The 22,505-nt window shown below is 39.6% G+C and overlaps 1 protein-coding gene across 1 annotated transcript in view; it reads right to left on the minus strand.

Moving 5' to 3' along the window:
- Window positions 1–16,020, minus strand: part of mipol1 (mirror-image polydactyly 1) — a 74,359-nt gene extending 58,339 nt beyond the window's left edge. Inside the window, 2 exon segments of the mRNA XM_080413886.1 lie at window positions 13,358–13,489; window positions 15,892–16,020. Of these exon segments, the coding sequence (XP_080270012.1) occupies window positions 13,358–13,449 (92 nt within the window). The 5' untranslated portion in view covers window positions 13,450–13,489; window positions 15,892–16,020.
- Between the last annotated feature and the right edge of the window lie 6,485 nt (window positions 16,021–22,505).

Here is a 22,505-nt window from a genome sequence, read left to right on the forward strand (position 1 = left end):
ATGATGACACAGAGGCTTATTTTGCATCAGGGTATTTGCCCCCACAGTTGACGATTCCATTATACCATGGCCACTTGCAAGCCATTAATATCTACCGATAAGTAGTATTTATTCAAATGTGGAAGCAAAAGGCTTTGAACAGAAACATTGTGCTAGTACTATCTTCACCATTCTTGGAAGTCTTGGAATTTGGAAGAGTCAACAGCAGTGTTGATTTTGACAGCAAATTTTTATTTAGTTTTAGTCATAGTCTTTTGAATAAAAATCCATTTAGTTTTAGTCATATTTTAGTCATCTGAAATGTTACAGTTTTTGTCTAGTTTAGACTAAAATGTATTTTGGCGGTGCCTTGATGGCGTCGTAATGGCCGATATATACAGTACTGCATGCCGAAAATAGCAGATCTACAAGCTCTACAAGCTGCGCGACGCGTTGTGAGCTTGTAGATCGTCTATTTTCGGGCCCTGACACCCACCCGCAACCAAACATAAAATGACTTGTCTTTTAGTTCTACTGGATCTCTTCTCCACTAGTCCCTCCCAACATTTTTGTCTAGTTTCTATTTGTCGACGAAATTGTCAATATATTTAGTCTAGTTTTAGTCATCGTAGCTTAGTTTTTATTTCGTTTTCGTCATAGTTTTAGTCGACAAAATCAACACTGGTCAACAGTATATGTCACCGTTTCTAACTTCTAAGTAAGAGAAGTCGTACTTCCTAGAAAAACACAGGTTCTGTGTCTGTGTTTATAAATCATAAGAACACAAACTTTGTAACTCAAAGTTCACATGTGTGTTTTACTGCAGTGGTAGAGCTGTCAGGACTCAAAGTGCCTTTGAGAAAGGTAGTGAATGAGGTCATATGGCTGGACATGTGGACAATGTATGTGAGCAGGAGATTAGTGAGACTAGCTGTTAATCTGTACAAATATTTAACAAAACAACACAAGACCACACACACTGCACCCCCAAACCCCTAGTACTACCCAGGCGTACTACTAGTTTTCTATCCAACCAGGACCTCTAGTACTGCTGGTTTTCTATCCTACCAGGACCTCTAGTACTGCTGGTTTTCTATCCTACCAGGACCTCTAGTACTGCTGGTTTTCTATCCTACCAGGACCTCTAGTACTGCTGGTTTTCTTTTTTTGTGACCAACTTTTTTTATTTTGTCTTTTTTTAAAACAAGCTTTCAGAGGTGAGACATTATATCACATTTGTGTGGGTAAGCAGTTCATACAGTCTCCCACGGTGACATACGAAAGTGTCTTTTCAGTTCATAGATTGTCTGTCAGTATAGTCATATACTGTATCCTCTGATCCTGTGGCTGCTAAAGAGCCCAGGTCGCTTCTTAAACCCCCCACCCCTACCAGACCCCCGGGTTCGCACAGACATTATAGGACGGTGAAATCATGATGTATACATATAAATGATAAGATATTTTTTTGATAATGCAATGAAGTGAAAAATCAAAGTAAATCATAATTGTGTTTGTTAGATACCCTCTAATCTTGTTACAGAGTGAATGGAAGGGAAACAAACAAAACAGCACAAAATAAAAAACAAAAAATAATAATAATAAAAAATAATAATAATAATAACATTCTTTTTGTTCAGTCTCAGATGTCAGAGTACATGTGTTCAACCTAGTGGAGTACTGATTTAACCTTTTGGGCCGCAGTAAGTAATATTTGAATCGATTCTGTCCTTGCGCCCTGTGCTCTAGCACTGGATGCCTCTAGTCTCAAGATTTCGTAGAAGGACAACTTCCAACGGTAAATATTGAGATTGTGAGGTGGTTTCCATCTCATTACAAGCATTTTCTTTGCTGCCGTTAAACCAGCCAAAAACACTCTCTTTTTATGAGGTGTTAATCTTAGAGATGAATCATCATTTAATAATAGAATGTGTGGCAAACAAGGTATATTTATCTCCATTATGTCAGTGAGAAATAGTGCAACCTTGGCCCAAAAAGCTAGTACTCCTGGACATTCCCACATCATATGTACATATGTTCCCATGGCTCTTTGCGGACATAGAGAACATAAAGGACTTTGTAGATGTTTGATTTGGCAGAGTTTCCTGGGTGTCAAATAAAATCTTTGTATCAGTTTGTAATGAGTTAGTTGATTATTATAATTACGGGAAGTTAACGGAATATTATCCCATACATTCTGCCAATTTATGCAGGCGTTATAATCTTTTAAATCTATGTTCTAGACAGTGATATTTCCTGTAATTTTGTTTAATTTTCCTTGTATTCTATTATATATCCCAGAAACAAAGCCACTTTTAACATTTATGCCTCTTACTATAAGCATCAAGGGATGGACTAGTAAAGGTTGATTCCATGGGACACCATATGTGCGCATTGCAGTGCGCAACTGTAAATAAAAAAAGAAGGATGTACTAGGGACATTATAGATTTGTTTGAGCTCTTGAAAGGATCTGAGGCCGTGTTCGCTGTATATGTCAGATAGTTTGTGAATACCTTGTCTTTGCCAATTGGGAAATGTGACTGGTTTCCCACCCAACAGTAAGGAGTTATTATCAAAAATAGGGGTATCTAGGTGCCATTTTGTGTCCCACTGTCCCATTTCGGCAATATATTTCCAAACATAAATTGAATGTGCTATAATTGGGCCGAATTTAGTCTGGCAAAAGCTTTGGGATAGACCAGAAAAGAGGATATCTTTGAATGTATATGGAGATACAATGTGCTTCTCCATATTTACCCATGGTACCTCAGAATCATTATTGAACCATCTTAGCAAAGGCCTGAGCATAAAAGAGAAATAATACTGTTCGAAATTAGGAACCGATAGCCCTCCTGTCTTCCTACTGTTTTGGAGTGTAGAGTTGCTAATTCGTGGATGTTGTTCGCGCCATATAAATTTGAATACTAGCCCCTGTAGCTTCTCCCAGAATCCTGGAGGTGGTGGTAAATGAATCATGCTTACCAGAAAATTGATCTTGGGAAGAATATGGGTCTTGACTACTGAGAGCCTGACTGAGAATGGAATTAATAATAGTGACCAACGGTTTAACTCGTCAGATATTGCCTTCTTAAGACTTTTGTAATTTTTTGTCACCATTTTGTCAATGGATGGGTATATATCTATACCTAAATATCTGAAACAAGAACCCACTGGTATTTCTGTATGTAACTGGGGACTACTTGTTGCTGTATTTAGGGGGAGTAAAGTTGATTTATTCAAATTGATCTTGTAACCTGAAATAAAACTACATTTTTTGATAATATCTAAGACTACAGGTAGGGACCGTGGTGTATTGTCAAGGAATAATAACAGATCGTCTGCGTACAGAGAAATGTTATGGTGAGTGTTATTTACTATTATGGGTTTTATTTCGGCACAATTTCTAATTTTTTGAGCTAAGGGTTCAAGAGATAACGCAAATAATAATGCAGAGGCGGGACAGCCCTGCCTGACGCTACGTCTGATAGGGAAGGGTGTGGAACACTGATTGGATGTGATAACCATGGCCGTTGGATTCTGATATAAAATTTTGAGCATATTTATGAATGTGTCCCCAAATGCCATATCTTTCAAAGTGTGCCATAAATACCCCCATTCCAACCTATCAAAGGCCTTTTCGGCGTCGAGAGACAACACTGCACATGGTGATACTTTAGGAGCCTTGTCAATAATATGTAAAAGTCGTCTTAAATTATCTGATGCAAATCTTCGTTTAACAAATCCAGTTTGGTCTGGGTGGACCATTATTGGCAGTATCGTCTCTAGACGCCGAGCGAGCACCTTGGCATATAATTTTAAGTCTCCATTAAGAAGGGACAGTGGGCGATAGTTAGCGCAAATGTTTCCATCCTTTCCTTTTTTCTGTATCAGTGTGATAATTGCAGTACTTATGTCTCTATTAAAACTCCCCTTCATAATGGCTTGTTGGAACATCTCGAGTAGTATTGGACCCAATTCTTCCCAAAAGGTCAAGTACAGCTCCGGTGGGATACCGTCGAAACCTGGTGATTTCCCGTGTTTCATTTCTTTCAGTGCATCGTATAGTTCCTCCAGGGTAAAGGGAGAGTCCATTAAAGTTATTTGTTGTTCTGTTAATTTTGGCAGATCCAAGTCTTCGAAAAAGGAGTCTAAATCAGCTTTTGAGAATTGGGCTTCAGATGAAAACAATTGTTGATAAACAAGAAAGAATGACATAGATGTCATGGTGGATGGCGCAGGCCCCCCCCCCCCCCCCAAAAGAAAATAGCGTTTGGGGGTACAAAATCATGGGATGGAAGAAAAAAAAAGGAGGTCTGCGGTCCCCCCCCCCTTAGGAGTCCCTGGAGACCCTTGGGGGTCCCTGGGGGTGACCTACAGACACGGCAAAGGAAAACTGTAAAGCCACAGCCACGCATGCAAGATGTTGCACATGAACTCTGCAGCCGCACTGAGCAGAGATGCTCATAGGCCTGCGTCGTGCGTCGCTGACACACAATATTGTGAAAGGACGCATTCATGACACTGTCGTGGCGTCCATGGGACGCACTAGAGTTGTCACCAACAACAGAGAAAAATATAAAAATAATTCGCGATAAAATTAAAATTAGATAATTATCGGTTCGATATCAGGAATTATGACGTCATCCCGATAAAACCGATAACATTAATAATAGCTCCGATAATATATAATATTTGTCAACTGTGATCTGCATGGACTCTCGGTTAGACACTGTTGTACTGGAGAAGTATAACTCTCGGTTAGACACCGTTGTACTGGAGAAGTATAACTCTCGGTTAGACACCGTTGTACTGGAGAAGTATAACTCGGTTAGACACCGTTGTACTGGAGAAGTATAACTCGGTTAGACACCGTTGTAACTTACCATTACTAGTTACTTCATTTAAAAGTAACTCAGTTACTTTGCTAGTTACTTACACCAAAAAGTAATGCGTTACTGTGAAAAGTAACTTTTAAGTTACTTTATAAAAATAAAAAAAAAGGGCTCCCATTATTGCCCTTAATTTCAGTACTGTTATTGCATTGGAGAATAATACAATCTGTTGATCAACTTGACATGCATTTGCATCACTGAACTCTGCTAAGCAATGTGGTCTATACCAGGGGTCGCGCTATAGGATTGTAACCTGCTGGTCCCAATGTCCGGAATGAATCAAATTTATCAGACATCTGATAAAAAATACCGGTCATAATTATGTTTAAGCATTAATTACAATTAAGCAGGTGCGTAAATACAGCCTAACACTTAGGCCTACAGCATTATATTTTGGATTGAGCTATTTGAACATGAACCATGATGAACGAGTAATATACACATTTTATATACAGTAGCAGGGTCATCTTGCACAAATACATTAATTACCTACACTCAGGGGCGCCGATGACGCGGGGGCTTCGGGGATAGCGCCCCCACGCTCAATTGGTCATGAATGAATGAATCTCAGATGTCAGGCTCAAACTTACAGTACCACTACCATTACCATTACTATAGCGGGGCGCAGATAGGTGTTAACGCGCCGTTGACACCTAGAACAATAGCCCAGACAGAGAAACGGCTCGCGGCAGGGGGGCGGGGCTATTGCGGCTCGAAAAATCGAACACAACTTTAGACCAGGGGGACTCGGCACCATGAGTCATGTGAACCATGGCTATGGCTGTGCTAAACATGTTCTGCAGGTTTTGGCTCTGCCGTCTGCCCTTATTGAAATGAAGGGTCACTATGCTGTGTCCCTCGACTCCCTCGTCCTGTGTGCACTAACAGTCACTCACTGCATGCACTGAATACCAGTGGTGGAAAAAGTACTAAAATGTTTTACTTAAACAAAAGTATCAATTCTGCGGTGTAAAAATACTCTATTACAAGTAAAAGTAAGGTATTCAAAATGTACTTGAGTAAAAGTAGAAAAGTATTGGTATCAAAATGTATTTAAAGTACCAAAAGTAAAAGTACTCATTATGCAGAAGGTCCCATTTCACAAGTTTTCAAACGTGTAAAATGTATACAAATTCTTTGAAAATAGCAGATCTACAAGCTCACAACGCGTCGCAAATCTGCTATTTTCAAATTGCCAAAGTATATACTGTATAAGTGGTTTTGTAATAATAATCAAAATCTACAAAGTAACTATAGTAAATGAAGTTATCAAATAATTGTAGTGGAGTAAAAGTACAATATTTGTCTATATGTAGTGGAGTAGAAGTAACTAGACTACTACTAAAATAAGTAGTTTTATTTAAGTAAAACATTTGAGGATGGGACACACTGAAGGATGGTTAGAGTGTTGTTAATGTTGTTTTATGGTCATTTAATGAATTAATTATGCAAAAAAAAATCGCGCGCACTTCCCGCGCGTACATGCCCGCGACGCAGTGGGTGGAGGGGGGGGGCGGGGGGGAAGGGGGGCTGAGTTCAGCCCCCATGGCCACGCACAAAAGCCGGCGTCCCTGCCTACACTACCATTTGCGCCTGGCAATCTCTGCTTCTCACCCATTGACTTGCATGTTAAATGATGGCGTTTCCCCTTAAAAATAATCGATCATTTCAGGAGCAAGAGCTTAAAAATCTCTTCTAAATCTAGTCAACAAGGCCTGCAGTAGGCTATGCACTGGACAAATATGCATGACATTATTTCAATAAACTAAAAACATGGGAAATGTTAGAGGGAGTAATAGCCATGGATACACGACGGTCGACTGTCACGACCGTCATGGATGAACTTCAACCTGGTGTTTGCACTTTCTCCATTTATGGCCCGTACATCTACATAAACGTTCATATTTCAAATATAAAGTGCTTATCCCATGGCGACGGAGGTTACATGTATATACGGGCTCTCAAAAGTACCTGTATCATCCGTATTGTTCAATAAAAAGCATTTTAATCTGATCGGTGGCCATTTTGTCCACATGCTTTCAACTGAGTGACCCTATCGGTTGGTAGGTGTATTGCACTCCAATACATTATGAAAAAATGGCCACTGATCGGATTAAAATGCTTTTCATTGAACAATACAGAATATAAGGTTACTTTTGAGAGTCCCGTGCATAATTGTAACATCCGTGGCCATGGGGTAAGCACTTTATATTTGAAATCTGAACGTTTATAGAGATGTACGGACCGTAAATGGAGAAAGTGCAAACACCAGGTTGAAGGTGATCCTTGACTGTAACAGGACTTTTCATGTACCGCAGGGACTGCAGTAGCAGACGCAGTTAATAAATAGACGAACAAATGAATTAATATACTTTAACGTGCGGAATCCAAAACAGGCAGCGCTGTGATTCTGAATTTTGTTATGATTACGGTGATTAGTAGCCTATTATTGACACCACCTGGGCGAGTGAGTCATGTAACTTTCCTGGTTGCAGCCTTGCAGTTTAAGTGCAGATTTCAGCTTGGGAAAAGCAGCCTTTAACGGGTTTGGGTACGTGGTTCATAATCACCATTGCGTTATCGTGGTATTCCTACTACTAGTCCCAGAAACACACACGCTGTTAAGAGAGAGAGAAAGAAAGAGCGAGCGAGCGAGAGAGAGAGAGCTTGCAAAGCCATCACAGCGGATCTCCTCAACACAGACTGGTGTAAAGTCAATAAGTACATTTACTCAAGTACTCTACTTAAGTACAATTCTCAGTCACTGTTCGCCTCGCTGTATATATAAATACTATATACAAAATAACGGAGTAACGCACCATGTAGTAACGGTAACTGAGTTACTGAATTAAAAAAAGAATGCTTTAGAGCAGTGATGTTGCTAGGTTTTCAATGTAATGGGTCCTGGGACCCAAGGGTGGTCTTTTAGATGGGTCCCAGGGACATTTTATGAGTCCCACAAAAATTCACACCCTACGTGGTGCAGTGCTTGGACCCAGTTCGGTGCCCCCCCGGGACGGTTTTGTCAACGGGGGGCAATAGAATACATTTAATCACAGAACCTTTTTGTCATTATTATTTTATTTTGTATCATTTATGAATGTAGAATTTATTTTTACTATTTATTGTGTAGCAATAAAAGTGAAACACTGGCTTACAGTGGAATTATTGGCAACTAAAGAAATAGGAATTCAAGAAATAATGAAGACAAATACTGACAATGCCTATTAACATTGGCTTGCAGTTATTGCACATAGCCAAAATGCAATAATAATTATTAGGCTTGTCATTGAGAAAGGAAAATAAAGTTGTCTTTTTGAGGAAAAGTGGAACCTTTTAAGTCACTTTAAGTTTAGCATGAGGGAAAGGGTCTCCCTCTTCAGGGAATTTCTTGATATGATATCTCTACTAGGCTACAGAAAACATTCAGTTGGCTATTAAACATACAAGACACAGATAATAGACAACCGGTTACTTACAGCTGCCATTAATTAGTGCTTTTGATTGCCTTTGTGGTCAAATGCATAGGCTCAACGAGCCATCGTTAACCTGCTAATGTTACACAGCTGATTGGCAACATGCGTTAAACGCATCCATCACATCACTCTGATCTCCAAGCAAGTTGGAGAACACTCTAAAATCGTGGATTTGACAATAGCAACAAAGGTTAGTAGTAGACCTGTATGTATGATGATCAGTTATTATTCCAGACAGTGGTCTATCCAAGACTTTTTTACTCTCTCTCTCTCTCTCTCTCTCTCTCTCTCTCTCTCTCTCTCTCTCTCTCTCTCTCTCTCTCTCTCTCTCTCTCTCTCTCTCTCTCTCTCTCTCTCTCTCTCTCTCTCTCTCTCTCTCTCTCTCTCTCTCTCTCTCTCTCTCTCTCTCTCTCTCTCTCTCTCTCTCTCTCGTCTTTCCACCTCTGTGTGTAGCGTAGCCTAACAGTGTGTGCGTGTGTGGGGGGGGGGGGGGCGAGGGGCTGTGCTGCTGCTGCTGCGACAACGTGTGTAACCTCGCATCACCAGTCTTTCCACCTCGGAGGAAAACAACGTGTGCGAGAGAGTCTCCACACAACGGTGTCTAACCGAGTTATACTTCTCCAGTACAAAGGTGTCTAACCGAGAATTATACTTCTCCAAACAATGGTGTCTAACCGAGAGAGTCCATGCAGATCACAGCAACTCATTTTACCGCAAATTATTTTATTTTTTTCCTCTGTTGTTGGTGACAACTCTAGTGCGTCCCATGGACGCCACGACGGTGTCATGAATGCGTCCTTTCGCAATATTGTGCGTCAGCGACGCAGGACGCAGGCCTATGAGCATCTCTGTTAGAGTACTAGTTACTGAAAATAATTACGGCGTTACAGTAACGCGTTACGTCCCAACAGTGACTATTAGGCTACGCTGTACAGAGAGAGAGAGAGAGAGAGAGAGAGAGAGAGAGAGAGAGAGAGAGAGAGAGAGAGAGAGAGAGAGAGAGAGAGAGAGAGAGCGAGAGAGAGCTCAGTGGTGCTTAAATGAAGAAAATGTGCACAGAATATCATCTAAAACTATGCTAAATAAACCCCCAAAAAATATCAAAAATAAAGTCGGACCTTTATCTAAATTACCTTTATATTTATTGGACACTTAAATGTTTTAGGTACATTCTGTAATTGATGAAAATTAATTTTAAGGTGACATTTCAATGCTCTTAAATGAATACAGGATCACAGAACATCACCTGAAACTATGCTAAATATGGGACAAATCAAAAATAAAATCGGGACTTTATTGTGGCTTAAATAGATTCAAGTCGACAAGTTTTGGTGCATTCTATAATTTAATAAAACATTCTGATGCCTCCATAGTCTGTCTACTTCTCCACAGTCCCTGTGACAACAATGGCTGCTGTTCAAAAAAAATTCGGAGCAAAGGGGGGCGTCTCCCTGCATGAATCCAAGTTGAAGCAACCAATCGGTGGCGTTTCAGACCCTTTTTTAGCAAACCCGCTCCCTTTTTCCAACTGACCAACCAGACTTACCCAACCCCGCCCCTTTTTCACCGACGCCCCGCCTCTCTTTAAATAGCTTCGGAGGTTAACTCCCCCTTTTGGTCAGATGCCTGATATCTGTTCATTAGGATGGCTTTGCGCCATCCAAAAAGTTTAAATTCAAGATTTATTTTGACCGGATCGTTTATCATCACTCCTTCTTTATTTTGGATTGATGAGATCTGCTTTCTGTTCGTTAAATTGAATTTTCCTAGTCAACACAAAGCTTGGATTATTTCCATTCAAATACTCAGTTTGTCTCGTTCTGTGAGCTAGAAACTCTGCTTTTTGTGCCATTAGAGCATTTAGTTCGGACTTCACTTTCCAAAGCTTCCTTTCTCTTTCTTGATCGTAGTTGTTTTGTTGTTCTACAGTTAGCAAGGAGTGTCTATTTTCTAATCTGGATATTTCTTGGTGATGGGCTTTGTTCCGTGCTGAGGCAAATGATATTGTATTATTGCGGATAAACCCTTTAGTTGCATCCCAAAGAAATCTTACATCTGTAACGCTATTTTTATTGATATTAATTAAAGGGCTGAAGTCCGATCTAAATTGCTCACAGAATGATGGATCCTGCAGTAATGTTAAATTAAATTTCCATCTAGTAGCTCGTTTTGGACAATTTTCGATTGTGAATACACACAGGTTGGCATGGTGATCTGATAAGGACATATTAATAATGTCAGTTTTTTTAACACCACGAAAAATATTGGCAGATATTAGTATATAATCTATTCTTGAAAATGTTTTATGTCTATTCGAAAAGAAGGTGTATTGTTTTAAACTTGGGTTATAATTTCTCCACACATCGATCAATGAATGATTTGACACCAGATTTTTAAATGCTGTTGTAGATGAGTTAACTGAGGTTGGCCCTGACTTATCCAGGTCTGGTGATAAAACTGTATTCATATCTGCACCAAAAATTATCCCACAATCTGAATATTTTTGTAAAATGTTTGTTAATTGAGCATAAAAAGCAGAGTCGTAGGTGTTAGGGGCATATGCTGATAACAGCAGTATCTCTTTGTCACTTAGAATACCCTTTACATAAGTAATTCTGCCATCTGAATCATTTCCTTTCTCAATAGAATTGAATTTGAATTAGTACTCCTTTTGTTTTATTGGTAGCGGATGAGGAAGAAACAACCATGTATCTATTATTTTCTAATTTTCCTAAGTCTTGTGACATTATGTGAGTTTCTTGTAGTAGAGCTATATCAATCCTTTTCCTGTCAAGATATTCGAGACAGCTGCTATATTTGATGTTCTTGTTTATTCCCTGTACATTCCATGAGAGTATATTTATTTTTGCCATGATATATTCTGTAGATTTAATTTTTCTTTGGCAATTATTATTATATATATCTTGGAATTATTCATGGCACAGTCACAAAGGGGGTTTCTATTTGCATTAAATTGTCGAGATATAGATTCAAAAATAATAATAAAATAAATAAATAATATATAAACATCATGGAACCCTTCCCTGGTCTAGCATCAACCCGATAGCCTCCCACCACCCCTCCCCCCGAAGACGGTCACGTGGATAGAATACCTTAGTATTCTTATTCCACACAGCCACCTTCCTACCTCCCATTCTCTGCCTATTGCAGAGTTGTGACATGTTGGCTGGTTTAACAGCTTCCTCTACTGGTCTCCCTGTGTTATTAACTACCTGCATTACAGAAAAAAATAAAATTGAGAGGGAAACAGAGGGAGAGAATTTCCTTTTTCTTTTTCTTTCTTTCTTTAATTTAAGATAAATTATATTAAGTAAGGAGAGTAATGCCCTGGGTGATATTATCGTCCTCACTAACCGTGATGCCGACAACACCGTCCAAAGCCGCACTAATGGTAGTAAAGATAGAAAATAAAAAATCCCAGAAATAATAGTTCACCTATCATAGCTACCACTAATACAGTCATTAATAACATTAATCATAATCTGCTGGTTTTCTATCCTACCAGGACTTTGAGTACTGCTGGTTTTATATCCTACCAGGACCTCCAGTACTACTAGTTTTCTATCCTACCAGGACCTTTAGTACTGCTGGTTTTATATCCTAAAAAGGATCCCTAGTGATACTATTTTTCTATCCTACCAGGACCTCTAGTACTGCTGCTTTTCTATCCTACCAGGACAGCTAATCTCCGGCACTGTTGGACCGATCAGTGTGAAACCATAGATATATATAAAGGCTAGATGGCTCAAGGGGGCGGCGCAAGCGTAGCTCAACCGCGGCCATCTTGAAACAGTCATTCATAACATTATGTCTATGGTGCATATACTTTGAAATAACCATAGCGTGCTCAATTTTCATCCGATTTGGTGTGTTGTAAACACCAAAGATGTAGTTATGATACTGCATACTTATAATTATAATCATGTTTTTTTTAATATATATAATTTTAAGTATGCAGTATCATAACTACATCTTTGGTGTTTACAACACACCAAACCGTTTGAAAATCGGATGAAAATTGAGCACGCTATGGTTATTTTAAAGTATATGCACCATAGACATAATGTTATGAATGACTGTTTCAAGATGGCCGCCATGTGGCAACGTCGTACTCCATTGGCCAGCAGCGCGGGTGAGTCATCTAGCCTTTATATATATCTATGTGTGAAACTGTGCACACACACTCCCTGGAGTGTACATTTTTCACATAGCGCCACTAGGAGGCTGATTTTTGATTTTTTTACTCCTACAGATTTTGTCCAAACATCACACAAATCGGTACACATCTCTACAGTCATGTGATAAAGATAGATCTGTCTGATATTCCATCCTGATTGGCTAAGATTGACTTCTACTACCTGGCCTGGCTGACCTGTGCTTCAAGGAGCACATTTTTCTAGTTCTTTATTATTTATTTGGATCCCAATTAGCTTCCACAAAGTGATCGCTAGTCTGCAGGATATGAATTACTATTGTGATGTATATAACAGACATTCAACCTAGAATAGCTCAAAAACACCTGACCATCAACGCCACAGCAAAATAACAAGGCTTCTGAGCAAGGCAGGCGTTGAACTCACCACCACTAGTCCAATAAACAACTCATTATAAATACATGTTAAACATGTATTTATTAACTAATATAAAGCAGAGTGTAAACTTACTTCCCAGAGAGTTGGTGTTCCAGACTAGAGATCGTCTCTTTTGGGTGGAAACCTCATATGTTCAAAACTGTTACTTTTCAGGATTCAAATAAAAAAATAGCTAAAGTAGCAGATCTACAAGCTCAAAACGCGCCGTTTCGAGATGTGTTTCGAGCTTGAAGAACTGCAACTTTTGATGCTTTTGTGTGACACTGTAGTATGATCAAGTTAAGTTAAGTAGGTGTTAAGTTATGAAAAAAGTAAAAAACACAAAAAAGTTATGGAGATAAGAGGTTTCTGCCCGACAACAACGATATGTTGGTAATATAAAGCAGGGAGTAAACTTACTTCACAGAGAGCTGCTGTTCCAGACTAGATATCTTGCTCTTGGCTCTCTGCAGAGCTGTCTGAACGTCCTGAGATCTGATTCTACCAGCCATCGATACTACTGACACACTATTACACTACTGCTACACACCACTGCTACACACACACACACACACACACACACACACACAGATACAAAACACATCTACGTAAACACTGACACAAAACACCACTATACTGTACAGTACACACTCTGATATAAAACACAACTGCACACACACACACACACAGACACACAACAACTACACACGCTGACACACAACACAGCTACACACGCTGACACTCAACACAGCTACACACGCTGACACACACACACACACACACACAGAATACACCTGAATTACACTCACTGATACACAGTACACTTCACTACACAAACACACATCGATACACAACAGACCTATACACAGTGACACAGGGCACAAACTCACAGACACACAACCCCAACATGTCCTATGTGGAGCAGAGTGTCAGTGTGATACAGGACACTATGTAACCTGACACATCACCATGACAACCAGCTCACAGCATCATCATCATGTCCGGGTCACACTGTCATTTATTCATGCATATAAATATCTGTTGATAACTGATTACTATTCATGTGTTATCTACGTATTTTCGTTACCGTCGGTTGGAAACCTTGTACATCCAAAACCGTTCCTTTTTCATAATTATTTTCAAAACATTTTAAAGTAGTGATTGTAGCCAATCAACAAGCCCACAAGAGCTTGTGGATCGGCTATTATTTCACAACTTATGTGCGACGTGTGACGAAGTAGGGCGTAAAAGGTTGGAGATATGGAGAGATACATGGTTTTGAATTATTGGTGAAGGTAAGTGTTGATGTACTTACCAAATAGGGGAGAGGCGGTCACGAGCTGAGCGTGCTCTACTGTCAATAGGTTAAGATAAGGACAGACTAGGCAAAAGGGAAGGTTGGTGAAAGGGCCTCTGTATGTGGAGTTTGCATGTTCTCCCCGTGTCCCCTATGGTAGGTACCCTCACAAAAAACATGCAGTAATCCTGGTCTCTATACTGCCTCCCCCTGGTCAGCCGGGGCGTCTGATGGAGGGAAAAGGAACTGGTTTGAATTCCTTCTACGCACTACGTCCTACCGGGAAAACACCCCCCTGTCAGATGATAAGAAGCAGCTTTGCTAGCTCCTCATGCATTGAAGGAGGCATGAGCTCAGCTCTGGGCTGGCAGAGGGAGAGTAGCGCCCAGGATTACAAGGCAATTGGCTGATGGGGTATTATAAAACTATTCTAAGATAATTCACCTTTGTAACATACAGTATGAAACCAGTAACATTACAAACCAGTACTATGAAACCAACATTACAGCATGAAACCAGTAACATTACAAACCAGTACTATGAAACCAGTAACATTACAGTATGTAACCAGTAACATTACAAACCAGTACTATGAAACCAACATTACAGCATGAAACCAGTAACATTACAAACCAGTACTATGAAACCAACATTACAGCATGAAACCAGTAACATTACAAACCAGTACTATGAAACCAGTAACATTACAGTATGAAACCAGTAACATTACAAACCAGTACTATGAAACCAGTAACATTACAAACCAGTACTATGAAACCAGTAACATTACAGTATGAAACCAGTAACATTACAAACCAGTACTATGAAACCAGTAACTGTATGATACTGGTTTCTATACTGGTTTTCATAGTATGAAACCAGTAACATTACAGTATGATACAGTAATGTTACTGGTTTCATGCTATGACACCAGTAACATTACTGTATGATACAGTAATGTTACTGGTTTCATACTGTAATGTTACTGGTTTCATGCTATGACACCAGTAACATTACTGTATGATACAGTAATGTTACTGGTTTCATACAGTAATGTTACTAGTTTCATACAGTAATGTTACTGGTTTCATGGTATGAAACCGGTAACATTGCTGTATGATACAGTAATGTTACTGGTTTCATGGTATGAAACCAGTAACATTGCCGTATGTATGATACAGTAATGTTAGTGGTTTCATGGTATGAAACCAGTAACATTGCCGTATGATACAGTAATGTTAGTGGTTTCATGGTATGAAACCAGTAACATTGCCGTATGATACAGTAATGTTAGTGGTTTCATGGTATGAAACCAGTAACATTGCTGTATGATACAGTAATGTTAGTGGTTTCATGGTATGAAACCAGTAACATTACTGTATGAAACTAGTAACATTTCACCTACCCAGTAACTTTACTCATGTAAAGCTCACAGACCAGACCAGCATAAAAAGCAGTAAAACGTTAGTGTCGTTAAAAACTGGGTTTGAAAACATATGTTCAACTATAACCGCAGCTAATCTACACGCTCACACACACAGCTAATCTACAAGCTCACACAAACAGCTGATGTACAAGCTACGATAGCTTGTACATCAGCTACTGCATGTTGTTAGGCTATTTCCACCGAGAAGTTACATTAACCATGGATACTCACCACAGCGTCCAGGAGACAGTACAGCAGCACGTAGCGCGTGTGTGCGTGCATGCGAGTGTATTCATTTGTGTGTGCGTGTGTGTGTGTGTGTGTGTGTGTGTGTGTGTGTGTGGACGGGAGGAAGTTTTGATTCATGTCATTCTCTCTTCAGGAAGGAAGTCCTTCTCTAAACTAGTCTGAAGCTATACACCACTCAGACCGCCAGAGGGCAGTACAGGACCACTCTCTCACAAACACACACACGCACACACACACACACACACACACACGCACGCACGCACGCACACACTCACTCACTCACGCACGCGCACACACACACACACACACACACACACACACACACACACACACACACACACACACACACACACACACACACACACACACACACACACACACACACACACACACACACACACACACACACACAGGATTGCTGATAATTGCCTATTTGTATAGCTATATTCTTTATTGTATTACTACCAGTGGTGTAAAGTAACTAAGTACATTTAACTTAAGCACTGTTCTTGAGTACAATTTTGGGGTATTTTTTACTTTAATGGAGTATTTCCAATTTGCAGTACTTTTACTTCTATTCCACTACATCTCAGAGGCAATTATTTGAAAACTTTAGTAACTAGTTACTTTGTAGATTATTTGATTTGATTATTATTACAAAACATACAGTAAACTATGGAAGTCCATAGGTCCAAAAATGTAATAATAAATACCACAATGAAATAAATAATAAACACAATGATATAAATACAAAATACAATTAAATAAATACAAAATAAAATTAAATAAATAAATGTATTTATTTATTGTGTATTTTTTTTATATATCATTGGGTTTTCTATTTATTTCTTTGTGGTTCTTATTTATTTCATTGTAACTTTTAATGTCAACCTATATATATTACATGATGCCACTTTTAGCTATTTAATCAAGTCCATTGGTCCAAAAATTAAAAAACAACCCAGGCCGCTTCTTAAAGGAGAATTCCGGACAAATTAAGTGTTATCTTTGATGTCTCGTTACTCACCTACCGATGTGAAAAGTAGCGTTCTTTTTTTTCATATATTCCCCTGTCGTCATTTTTTAAACCCCCTCCGTTGTCATAATGGGAGCGCGTGGCTAAGGGAAATTCGTCTATTATAACCGACGCAAAGTTGTTTTTTTCACTACTAGTATTCATAGTAGAGTCTCATGATAGTCAAACATGCGTTGAAACTATCTGCGAGGCTGCCGTCAATGGCGAACGATTTAACACTGGTTGCTTGTTTCTTCCAGAACCTGGCAACTCGTGTTGCCAGAATCTGGAAACAAGCAACCAGTGTTAAATCGTTCGCCATTGACGGCAGCCTCGCAGATTGCATTTTTTATTTATATCATCATGTTTTTTATATATTTCATTGTGGTATTTGTTATAACATTTTTGGACCAATGTACCTTATGAAATAGTTAAAAGTGGCAACATGTAATATATATAGGTTGACATTAAAAGTCACAATGAAATAAATATAAAACGCATTAAAATAAAAAACATTACAGAATAAATAAATAAATGTATTTATTTAATTGTATTTTTTATTTATTTAATTGTATTTTTATTTATATCATTGTGTTTTTTATATAATTCATTGTGGATTTTATTAATTTCATTGCGATATTTATTTTTTAATTTTTGGACCAATGGACTTGATTAAATAGCTAAAAGTGGCATCATGTAATATATATAGGTTGACATTAAAAGTGTCTGAAATGAAATAAATAAGAACCACAAAGAAATAAATAGAAAACCCAATGATATATAAAAAAATACACAATAAATAAATACATTTATTTATTTAATTGTATTTTGTATTGATTTAATTGTATTTTGTATTTATATCATTGTGTTTATTATTTATTTCATTGTGGTATTTATTATTTAATTTTTGGACCTATGGACTTCCATAGTAAACCACTTCAGCCCTATACTTTTAGGCCATTTGAAAATAGCCGATCTACAAGCTCACAATGTGTCGCTATGCGACGCATTGTGAGCATAATGACTACTTTCTACTTTTGGTACTTCAAGTACATTTTGATATCAATACCTTTGTACTGAATTCTGTACTTTTACTTGTAACAGAGTGCTTCTACATTGCAGTATTGATACCTTTACTTAAGTAAAACATTCGAGTGCTTTTTCCACCACTGATTGTATTACTGCTAATGAAAGAAATAATTTATAAGTAATAATACAATTATTATTTTTATCAGGTAGGACAGTACTCAATGTTACAGACCTCCTGTAAGGGTCAATGTCACTGTGGTATAAATGTTCCTTCATCTCCCAGAGCTCATTCTATGTGTCACATGAGCTGTTTTCAACTTATTGTCTTTGTGTAAAGCCAGCCCAAGACATGTTTACATTATGGTGATTGGTTGTGTAACAGAGTGATTCACAACCTCAGCCTGATGGCCTGAAACTCTAATATCTCCCCCGAGTTATGGGGAATACCCTTTGGCTTAGTGGTTAAGGTGTTGGCTTCCCACGTGGGAGACCAGGGTTCAAATCTCGGGCGTTACAATGGTGCCGAGAATTGGGTTCCCCCGTGGGTGGAGGTCAAAAGGGGGGGTGAGTGTAACAGAGTGGTTCACTTAACCTCAGCCTGATGGCCTGAAAGTCTAATATCTCCCCCGAGCTATAGGAAATTCCCTTTGGCCTAATGGTTAAGATGTTAGCTTTCCATGCGGGAGACCAAGGTTCGAATCACGGGGGCGTTACAGTTGCAACTGGTACATTTCCTACTGGATGGTGTAAAGTTTACTCCATCTAAAATTTGCACCATCTCTAATATTGGACATTCATTTACTGGTTGCAAATGAAGGCATTGGGTACAAAACCATGGTCTGACTCTAAATGAGTTTTCTCTACTCCTTTAACATTGGATAGCTAGATGCTTTGATGCTCGTTACTTGGTAAATTGAGCCCAATTAAAATCTACAGAATAGTACAGCTCACAACGCATCACGTTGCAAAGCATTGTGAGCTTCATTCTTTGAGTATTTGTTATGTTACTTTCACTGAATGTTCTCCCTCGACTAGGGATGCTATAGGCTTCATGTTAAAAGAATAAATTATTTACAGCATTCAGGCATTTCTTTTTTTTTGGGAGCATTACAGTATGTAACAACCTGTCTTGAGTTCAGGTGTGGTGGCGTAGCCTTTGATCAATTCATATTACAGTTGGCAGGCTTGAAGTTTGAAGTAGTGCATCACATTCTTTTCAGAATAGGTTCAGTTAAATGAGCACAATTTGAAAATAAGTGTACTTACTGTAATTCTGTACTTCTGGCAGTGGACATTAAAGGGGGGCGCATGCATGCTATCATTTTCGGTAATCACCCTCTGACCTCGGTGGTTTGAAAACTACAACATGGCGTCACTGAGCCGCGGTGACAAGCGACTCACCGATCAACTCAACACATCTCTCTGTTTTTACTAACCGACATCACCGGACTACTATGAGCTGAGTATTGATGTGCCGTCACACTGTCACTCTTGGTTCAATAAAACCCTAAAGTCCAGTTTATAGACGACATACACAGAAATTGCCGTTCACCTGAGCAAGGCATCTTTATTGACAACAAGGGAGATTCCCTCTATAATATGTGAATAACAGAACAGCAAATTAATGATATTAAACAAAATACGACCTGATATATCACGAAGGCAATTCGCTCCACATCAAAGTCTGCATGCTTAGACCAGCGTTCAGATGAGCGCCGGGAGAATTCTGAAGTTCATATATCCTATATTACATTGGAAAGAAGTCCCGTCATTATTTTCCCATCTCATTGTTTCGCACTAAACACAACAACAACATATCACATGTCACTAACAACACAAGCCACAACGCGCGCAATTAATTTACGGGTGGCGTAGGCTACTTTTCATTGCTCACCACACATTCGCCTCCTCGGAGCATTATTAATTGCGGCCAGCACAAACTCGCAACATTACGGGTCGTCCATGTTGCTCCGTAGTGTCAGCACCGACCACCGCCGAGCGAAACCGAAACCAAAACCCTGCGAGCCAACGCTGTGCTCCATTCACACACACACACACACACACACACACACACACACACACACACACGCGACTACTGAACGCTTTTGTGGTTCTTTGCGAAATCCCGAAGTGGAGTTTTGGTCATTGGAACGGTGATGCACGTCACCCGTTTGTGAAGTGGGTATTTTCAAACCCTGGAATGAATTTAGGGGAGCGTCAGAGTGTTTGTGTTGGAGTGCCTCAGTGCGGCTGCAGAGTTCATGTGCAACCTCTTGCATGCATGGTTGCGATGTTTCGCGGGGGTCCAAAAAGGTCCGCGATGTTTCGCGGGGGTCCCAACACTCCCAGGGGGTCCGCGGACCCCCAGGGGGTCCCCCATGTTTTTTTTGTTTTTTTTTACAGTTTTCCATTTCCCTTCGCCGTGTCTGTAGGTCTCCAGGGACCCCCAAGGGTCTCCAGGGAACCCCCAAGGGTCTCGCGGGACCCCCAAGGGCTCCGCTATGTTTCGCGGGGGTCCGAAGGGCTCCACGATGTTTCGCGGGTGTCCCAAGACTCCAAGGGGTCCGCGGAAAGAGGGGAGCACAGGACACTCAGCGATGCCATGTCCTCTGATTATACGCGCATTTGCCTTACTATTCACCACAGCGTTGCCATGACTGAAAATCATAAGCGACTTTGCCCTACTTTCACACAATTCTCTCTCTCACACTGTGAGGTGGCTGTAAGGTGGATCTGCGATGCAAAGATTACATTCAGTATATTAAAGCAGTCACTCGCAAGGCCTGCCTTCTGACTGGAGCACAGCCCCTGTGCTCCACACTCTATAACTCTATAATCACCTTTTAGGTGAAAACGTTTCCACCTAAAAGGTGAAAGGGTGTTATCACCTAAAATGATAGCATGCGCCCAAAGCAGTTGGTCCAAGCTCACACATCAGGGCCGGATACAGAAATTATTAATTGGGGGGGCATTAGGAAATGCTGGGGGGGCGGCTTCCTCGGCGATTTTTTTTTTTGCGTTTTTTTGCGTTTTTTCCGGCTGTTTGTGTAATACTGCTTCCTATTGTTTAGGAGTAGTACTGCATGTGTGTGTGTGACTGTGTGTGTGGAAAATCAGGGCAGAGGATTATTTGAATTGTGCAATGATACATGATGGAATATGATTAAGGATTATTTTGATTATGGTAAGCTCACATTTCATATCATGACATAAATGTAACTTTCACAAGCCCCCCCACCAAGATTTAGATTTTTTTTGGGGGGGCAGTCAGGGCATTTGGGGGGGCATTGCCCCCCCTTGCCCATGCCTAGATCCGGCCCTGTCACACATACATTATCTATAGGACTCAGTGATGCAAACACTTTTAATTTCCTAGTGAGGTCTGAAAGAGCATGACGTACGATTACAGAGTTATAGGCCAAAGCGTGAAGTGGGCTGTTATAGCGCCACCCTGAGGCCGATTTGAACATTTCCATAACTCATTTCCATACCTCTTTCTCATTTACCTTCATTCTTTTCCTCTCTCACCCTCAGCCATCACTGTCTCTTCATCTTCTCGTGGACCCACATCTCTCTCTCTCTCTCTCTCTCTCTCTCTCTCTCTCTCTCTCTCTCTCTCTCTCTCTCTGTCTCTGTCTCTCTCTCTCTCTCTCTGTGTGTGTTGTGTCCAGTGTCTCCATGATGTGTCCACAGTGAATGGACAGCTGAGAGACGCACATGATGACTTCAGGATATTACCCAAGAGTGTGTGTATGTGACAGAGAGAGAGAGAGAGAGAGAGAGCGAGAGAGATGGAGAGAGGGATGGGACCGTTGTTAGCTTGTAGATCAGCTATTTCTGCTATTTAGAAAAATAAAATGTAATGTTAAAATAGGGACACCAGGTTGAAAGTAGTTAAACTGGCAGTTAAAAAAATTAAACGTAATTAATAATAATAATAATAATATTATGATTATGATGATTATGATTATGATTATGATTATATGATTATATGATTATATGATAATGATAATGATAATGATAATTATTATGATAATTGTTATTACTATTACTATTACTATTACTATTACTATTACTATTACTATTTTAAACTGGGGCCCACTTTGAAAACATCTCAGTGATTTTTTTTCCCAAGTCCTTTTTTTCCGTCTCTGAACCCCAGTCTACACTGTAAAATCTTTTAATAAGGTGCTTATTTAACTCTGAGACCCTTACAAGCCCATTTGGTTCCATTTGTACACTCTCTGTGTTATAGACCCGTATAAGTAGGGGTTCCATTTGTACACTCTCGGTGTTATAGACCCATATAAGTAGGGGTTCCATTTGGACCCCTTGGTGGTTCCCGGGCCTGATGTTGACAAACAAGGTCCTACAAACTGACTTAATTACGTCATCAATGACATCATCTCAAACCATGTCATTGTCCTTTAAAGTAAACTATTAAATAAACTAAACATAATTTAGCGACTAATCTACTTCCTGTGAGGAACTTATAGTGAAATGTATTTGCCAACACTGGCTAATACTGACCTGAATTCGCCCCATTATCAGG

The sequence above is a fragment of the Gymnoscopelus braueri genome (genome assembly GCF_963280865.1).
Source record: "Gymnoscopelus braueri genome assembly, chromosome: 19".
NCBI classification, from domain to species: domain Eukaryota; kingdom Metazoa; phylum Chordata; class Actinopteri; order Myctophiformes; family Myctophidae; genus Gymnoscopelus; species Gymnoscopelus braueri.